Source organism: Eucyclogobius newberryi, unplaced genomic scaffold (assembly GCF_026437365.1).
Source record: "Eucyclogobius newberryi isolate DKJ021-1_F unplaced genomic scaffold, fEucNew1.0.hap1 SCAF_11, whole genome shotgun sequence".
Lineage (NCBI taxonomy): Eukaryota > Metazoa > Chordata > Actinopteri > Gobiiformes > Gobiidae > Eucyclogobius > Eucyclogobius newberryi.
Genome location: NW_027315735.1, coordinates 351,403 through 358,972, shown reverse-complemented (window position 1 = coordinate 358,972; position 7,570 = coordinate 351,403). Strand labels below are relative to the sequence as shown.

Sequence of the window (7,570 nt, the reverse complement as noted above, 5' to 3'; positions counted from 1 at the left end):
ACTTGATCTCATGTGAATGTAAGACCAAGAACTATTCTTAAAGCTATTTAGTGGACAAACAGAGACTGTAATTCAAAACAAGAAGAAACTAAATTGTAAATACAAACAAAATTTTCCATCATTTTAAAGAAACATCTTTTATGAATGGCAAGAAATAAATATGTCTTCATTCTTTATGTTTTACCTTTAGTCATGAGGTTAAGAAAACATGAGACGAGACAAAGGTGAGACAGAAATGTGTGTACAAATGTTACAGCCATCTACACAGTTGCTCTTAAGGCGAGAGTTTTTTAATTGTTGTTTCACGGATTTTCTTTTAAAAGGGGAGGAGGGAATAAATATAAAAACACAATTTTCCCATTATCAAATCACATTTCTACCATCCAAAATTCAGAGTTGAATTAAGAAATACATTTTCATTTTAAATAATTTTCTTGGATTTATATATATATAGGCCATACTCCCACCTCTCTACATTATCTACATCATTATAGTTATTAATGCAAGACAAGAAAATAACCCTTATTATACTGCGATGTACAAAAATACCTTCAATGTCATAAACTAACTGTTTAATGGAAGGTGGAACTCACAGAGATCAGACAGAAAGTAGTCCCAGACTGACAGAAAGTAGTCCCAGACTGACAGAAAATAGTCCCAGACTGGCAGAAAGTAGTCCCAGACTGACAGAAAGTCAAATAAAATCAAATCAATTTATTTTTGTAAGGCCCAAAATCACAACAACAGTCGCCTCTGAGGGCCACAGGGAGAAATGAATCAACAATGTCTGTTGTGGCGATGAAGTCAGACAATGTCTGTGGTGGCGAGGGACGATGTCCCAGGGTCCTCTGTCCTTAGACTCTCCTTCTCGGCCAGGGAAAACTACAAAAAAAACCTCTTTGGGAAAAAAGCGTAGAAACCTGGAGGAGTTCCAGTGAAGGAGAGATCCTCCCCAGGGAGGCCCCCAGGAGGCTCCGGAACAGATGCCCGAGCCACCTCAGCTGGAGGAGCAGCAGCTCTACTCCGAGCTCCCCCCGTGTGGTCGAGCTCCTCACCCTATCTCTAAGTGAGCGCCCAGCCACACGGAGGAGGAAACTCATTTCGACCGCTTGTATCCGCAATCTTGTTCTTTCGGTCATTACCCAAAGCTCATGACCATAGGTGAGGTCAGGAACCTTCTTTACCACAACAGTCCGATGCGCTGATCCGCCTGTCAATCTCACGCTCCATCCTTCCCTCACTCGTGAACAAGACCCTGAGATACTTGAACTCCTCCACTTGGGGCAAGGACTCCCCACCCACCTGGAGAGGGCAAGCCACCTTTTTCCGGTCGAGAACCATGGCCTCGGATTTGGAGCTGATTCTCATCCCGGCCACTTCACACTCGGCTCAAACCGTCCCAGTGCAGCTGCAGGTCCGGGTTTGATGGAGCCATCAGGACAACATCGTCTGCAAACAGCAGAGATGAGATCCTGTGGTCCCCAAACCGGACACCCTCCGACCCCTGACTGCGCCTAGAAATTCTGTCCATAAAAACTATGAACAGAACTGGTGACAAAGGGCAGCCCTGGCGGAGTCCAACATGCACTGGGAACAGGTCTGACTTACTGCCGGCAATGCGAACACAGCTCCTCCTGAGCAAAGGGCCCCAGACCCCGTACTCCCGGAGCACTCCCCAAAGGACACCCCGAGGGACACGATCGAAAGCCTTCTCCAGATCCACAAAGCACATGTGGACTTTTTGGGCAAACTCCCATGAACCCTCGAGAGAGTATAGAGCTGGTCCAGTGTTCCACGACCAGGACAAAAAACACTCTGCTCCTCCTGAATCCGAGGTTCGACCATCGGTTGGATTCACCTCGCCAGTACCTTGGAATAGACCTTACCGGGGAGGCTGAGGAGTGTGATCCCTCTGTAGTTGGAACACACCCTCCGGTCCCCCTTCTTGAACAGAGTGACCACCACCCCGGTCTGCCAGTCCAGAGGCACGGTCCCCGACCGCCACGCGATGTTGCAGAGACGTGTCAGCTAAGACAGTCCTACAACATCCAAAGACTTTAGGTACTCAGGGCGGATCTCATCCACCCCCGGAGCCCTGCCACCGAGAAGTTTGCGAACAACCTCAGTGACTTCAGCTTGGGTGATGGGCGAGCCAGCCCCTGAGTCCCCGGTCTCTACTTCCTCTTTGGAAGACGTGACTGAGGGATTAACGAGGTCCTCAAAGTATTGCTTCCACCGTCCGACGACATCCCCAGTCGAGGTCAGCAAGTCTCCACCCGCACCGTAAACAGTGTTGGTGAAGCACTGCTTCCCCCTCCTGAGGCGCCAGACAGTTTGGCAGAATTTCTTTGGGGCCGACCGATAGTCCTCCTCCATGGCCTCCCCGAACTCCTCCCAGGCCCGGGTTTTGCCTCTGCGACAGCACGAGCTGCGGCCAACTTGGCCTGCCGATACCTGTCAATGACCTCAGGAGGCCTACAAGCCAGTGTGGCCTGATAGACCTCCTTCTTCAGTCTGACGACATCCCTTACTTCTGGTGTCCACCACCGGGTTCGGGGGTTGCTGCCACGACAGGCACCGGAGACCTTGCGACCACAGCTCCGAGCAGCCGCATCAACAATGGAGGCAGAGAACATGTTCCACTCGGACTCAATGTCCCCAGCCTCCCCCGGGACATGGGAGAAGCTCTCCCGGAGGTGCGAGTTGAATACCCTACTGACAGAGGGCTCCACTAGACGTTCCCAACAGACCCTCACAATGCGCTTGGGTCTGCCAAGTCTGTCCGGCTTCCTCCTCCGCCATCGGATCCAACTCACCACCAGGTGGTGATCGGTTGACAACTCTGCCCCTCTCTTCACCCGAGTATCCAAGACACGCGGCCGGAGGTCTGATGACACGACAACAAAGTCGATCATTGACCTCCGGCCTAGGGTGTCCTGGTGCCATGTGCACTGATGGACACCCTTGTGCTTGAACATGGTGTTCGTTATGGACAATCCGTGGCTAGCACAGAAGTCCAATAACTGAACACCGCTCGGGTTCAGATCGGGGAAGCCGTTCTTCCCGATCACCCCTCTCCAGGTGTCACTGTCATTGCCCACGTGGGCGTTGAAGTCCCCCAGTAGAACAACGGAGTCCCCGGTCGGTGCACTGTCCAGTACCCCTCCCAAGGACTCCAAGAAGGCCGGGTACTCTGCACTGCTGTTCGGCCCGTAGGCCGCCACAACACTGAGAGACCTGTTCCCCACCCGAAGGCGGAGGGACGCGACCCTCTCGTTCACCGGGGTAAACTCCAACACGTGGCGGCTGAGTTGAGGGGCTATCAGCAAGCCCACACCAGCCCGCCGCCTCTCCCCGCGGGCAACACCAGAGAAGTGGAGCGTCCAGCCCCTCTCGAGGAGATGGGTTCCAGAGCCCAAACTGTGCGTGGAGGTGAGGCCGACTATATCTAGTCAATATCGCTCAACCTCCCTCACAAGCTCAGGCTCTTTCCCCCCAGCGAGGTGACATTCCATGTCCCCAGAGTTAGTCTCTGTGTCTGGAGATCTGGTCGCCGAGGCCCCTGCCGTCGACTGCCGCCCAGATCTCTTTGCACCGGCCCCTTATGGATCCTCCTGCGGGTGGTGGGCCCACGGGAGGACGGCCCCACGTCGCTCTTTTGGGCTGTGCCCGGCCGGGCCCAGTGAGGTATGACCCGGCCACCAGGCGCTCGCCATCGAGCACCCATCCCCTGGCTGGCTCCAGGATTGGGCCCCGGTGACACCGATCCGGGCGACGTAAACGGCCTTGTTCTTTTTGTCATCATAGGGGGCTTCTGAACCGATCTTTGTCCGACCCGTCACCTAGGACCTGTTTGCCTTGGGAGACCCTACCAGGGGCTTGAAGCCCCCGACAACATAGCTCCTGGGATCATTCGGGCGCTCAAACCCCTCCACCACGTTAAGGTGTCGGTTCAAGGAGGAGCGCTGTACTTTTCCGCTTTTGCAAAATCAGACTCTGAACGTTGGTGCTTTTGTGACAGTCTGTGTTGATATTTCTTCCTTCGATCCTTTGATAACTCATTTACCTTCTTGTCATGAGAAGCTGAAATATCTGTGTGGAGTAAATCAGGTTGATGATTCTTATTTGCTTTAGAAACAGGCACATTTGGTATTTTGGCAGTATTTTCAGGAACCACGTTTTTCGTTGGATGTTCATTAGGTTGATTCAGACGAGTGCAAAGTAAAACAGGCTGTGCTTCACAGTCAGATTCTTTGTACAATTACTCACAGCTTTCACTGGCACCTCCTCATGCAAATATGTTTGGTCTTGATCAGTTTCATCCATAGAAGAAGTATCTGTGCTCAAATCTATGACAGCATTCACTTGTTCATCAACTGCTTTTGTTTCTGAGCGCACGTCAGATTGTGAGTTATGAACTCTTTTCTTTGGGACTGGCTTATGTTTTTCAGCGACAGTTTTTATTCTCATGCTCTGGAAAACTACTGGGGTAAATTCACGTTGTTGACACCGTGATGTGCCAAATTTTCGGTGAAATGATACAATCCTGTTAATCATTTTATCTATTTTTTATGAAATTTCCCCATGTATGAAATTTCCCCATGTGGGACAATAAAGGATTATCTTAATTGCCTGAAGGTCATCATCACAGCCTTATTGCCACCTGTCAAACCATTTGATAGTCTGGAATATGTCAAAAAATCCATATCTTCCTCTCTGATCTCTGAACACTGCAATAGTTAAGCTGTGTAATATCAATAAAGCATACTGAACATCGTTCCTTAGACATTGTAGTCTGTCTTTGAGGTTGTGATTTGCACCACGACTCTCTTTGAATAGTCCACACATTGATGTTTGAGTAATAATTGTATGCTTGTATTCGAGCGTGGGCGTCCGCCACCATGGAGTGTGTGCACAAAGTCATGAACACTGACATGTGTGACCTGGATGCTTAAATAGTGTAGCCGCAGGAAGCGGCGTGAAAGGGGTGTGGTCCTGCTCCCAAAGTGTGGATGTTCTCCCTGTGCCTGGAGGGGTTTACTCCACACTCCAAGACTAGCAGTTGGCAACAAATCAGTTTAAGAAAAAAGAAAAGCAAAAGAAAATGTTATTATTATATATTTTGAACAACTGCAGGTTTAATAAAATAACATAAACAGTGGAATGAAGCTTAACATATTTCTGTAAATTAAATATATGAATGTTATTGTAATTGTTCACACTGCTGTTATTTTCATGTGTATTTTGAACTGAAAAGAATGATGTCTAATAAAATCAAACAAATCAAAGAGAACAGCATGGAGTCAGTGTGTGGGTATTTTATTTCACAAAATGTTATCATATTTCACTCAGCAATTGATCTCATCCTTTCAATGTCATAAGTACTGGTAAAAAGTAGATGTTTTGTAGAAAATATCATTATGACTAAAATTTGCAGAATAAATACTTAAAATACTACAACAAATACAGAGTGTCTATATATTCCGGTCTGTTTCCTTTGAGGCTGGTCTATCTGTGCTGGTCTGCTCTCACAGAGGAGTACACACACTCCTGCTCTGCTCTTCTTTTACTGCTCTCTTTCACTTTTCTAGAGGAGAAATTCATCGCTGCGTAGTTCACATCTGCACTTGTGCCCTGCAAATATGAAGAGGAAATAAACATGTTATAGAATACTACAGTGGCACAATTCTTTGTTGTTTTTAATATTCATGTTCAGCAATATCATTACGTACCATATTTTCAGAAAGCTCAGAGTGTGGACGAATGGAATCTGTAAAATATGCCACATTCTTACAACACAGTCACATTAAAGTGTAAGAGGAAATGGTCCACATTTAGAATAAGTCACCTCTGCAGTGTGCACAAACTCTCTTCACACAGAGGACGATGATCACGAGCACACAGCCAGACAACAAGACTGACAGAGCCACAGTCACTGGATCCTGATGCACATCTGGAGGAGCATCTGAAACTATATTTATAGAAGTGACATGTTATTCACCTGGTAGAAGCTAGAAGAGTGGAGTTCTACACATAATAAATCAGCAAAACTTCCTGTTTAAAGTGTCTGCAAGAGGATTATACATTTATTTTGTATTTGATTGGCTGAAACATCCCTGGTTTCTGAGGCAAACTGGTCCATCAGTGCATTTGAGGAAAATGCATGAGTGGCAGTGTGACAAGATGTATTCTCATGAGATTGTGAATTACAGAATATTACAAAAAATCATGTTGTTGAGCAAAGTAAACATTTATGTATAGGATTGGTAGTACAGTCAGTTAATCACATTTTGACATTTGTGGACACAATTATCCACAGACTTCACATAAGACTTTTATATCAAATATGACGTACCTATCTCCACTTGAGTTCCTGTCCCGAACAGGATATGTCCACATGTGTCCACAGCGCAGTAGTATGTCCCAGTGTCAGAGGAGCGTTCTATAGTTTTAGACAGTGTGTACACACAGCTGGAGTTTGTAGAGTTGTACATGAATCCAGTGTGAGGCTTCTCAGATCCAGCTCTGAACCAGAGCACGTTGTGCTGTTGTGGACACTGGATTTGTCTCTTGTTGTTTTTGGGCTGAAGTGAGCACTGAAGAGACACTGAGCGTCCTGGGGCCACTGCAGCTGATGATGGACTCTGTCTCACATGAACACAGCTCTGTGAGTTTGCTCCATCTGTGCCAAAGACAAGACCAGGAAGTGTCAGGAGTTACACTTTGTAATATCAGTAAAGTTATACAAATAGTTTACCATCAACAACCAAGAAGGTGCCGTTCATAAAGTTCTGTCCATATCCATCAATCGAGATGCAGTAGTAGATTGCTTCGTCCTCTTTTCTGATATTTTGTATTGTAAAAACAGGCTGATTGTCGACTATGGTGAAATGAAAACGTTGATCCTTGAATGAATCAGCCGTCTTAAATTCATAATATGAAAATGCAATAAACTGCATCATTTGTCCTGGAGTTTGCTTGTACCAGTAAACACGTTCAAAGAAAGCATGTAATGTGACATTGTCTCCAGGTTGAACCACTGTCACAGGGATTTGTTCCTCTGCACTTTGACCTGAAAAGAATAGAACATGTCCAAAAAAGAATCTCCATGATATTTAATATATTTAATGCCTGTATTTTACTTACAGAAGGTGCTCAGAAAGATGAAGGCAGTGAGAGGTCCAATCATGTCTCCGTCTGATGGTCCAGGCAGACTTACATGTGTATTTTATATCACAGACGAAAGGAAATCACAGTGATTGGCTGAAGCTCAAACTTACCTCCTCCTACGTCATGAACTGTATGTTGGACTTGATCTCATGTGAATGTAAGACCAAGAACTATTCTTAAAACTATTCAGTGGACAAACAGAGACTGGAATTCAAAATATAAGAAGAAGAAACAGCTTTTCTGAATGGCAAGAAAAAATACATTATGTTTTAACTTTAGTCATGAGGTTAAGAAAACATGACAAAGACAAAGGTGAGACAGAAATGTGTGTACAAATGTTACAGCCATCTACACAGTTGCTCTTAAGAATTTACTGTTAAAATGAGTTGTTTATTAAGAA

The 7,570-nt window shown here is 46.2% G+C and overlaps 1 protein-coding gene across 1 annotated transcript; it reads right to left on the bottom strand.

Moving 5' to 3' along the window:
- Positions 1-5,508: 5,508 nt before the first annotated feature.
- On the bottom strand, positions 5,509-7,224 carry LOC140348339 (uncharacterized). The gene is made up of 6 exons (XM_072434337.1): positions 7,147-7,224; positions 6,758-7,072; positions 6,356-6,682; positions 5,849-5,953; positions 5,733-5,770; positions 5,509-5,634 (listed from the first exon to the last, which is right to left on the bottom strand). Exons 1-6 carry the CDS (start codon positions 7,187-7,189, stop codon positions 5,509-5,511), a joined length of 954 nt encoding a protein of 317 aa, XP_072290438.1. The 5' UTR covers positions 7,190-7,224.
- Between the last annotated feature and the right edge of the window lie 346 nt (positions 7,225-7,570).

Excerpts from the sequence above, each read along its gene's own strand:
- LOC140348339 (XM_072434337.1), bottom strand. The coding sequence starts at position 7,189 with ATGATTGGACCTCTCACTGCCTTCATCTTTCTGAGCACCTTCT. Across the intron at positions 7,073-7,146 it reads CATCTTTCTGAGCACCTTCT|GTCAAAGTGCAGAGGAACAA; the intron begins GTAAGTAAAATA and ends TATTCTTTTCAG. Across the intron at positions 5,771-5,848 it reads AGTTTGTGCACACTGCAGAG|ATTCCATTCGTCCACACTCT; the intron begins GTGACTTATTCT and ends CATATTTTACAG.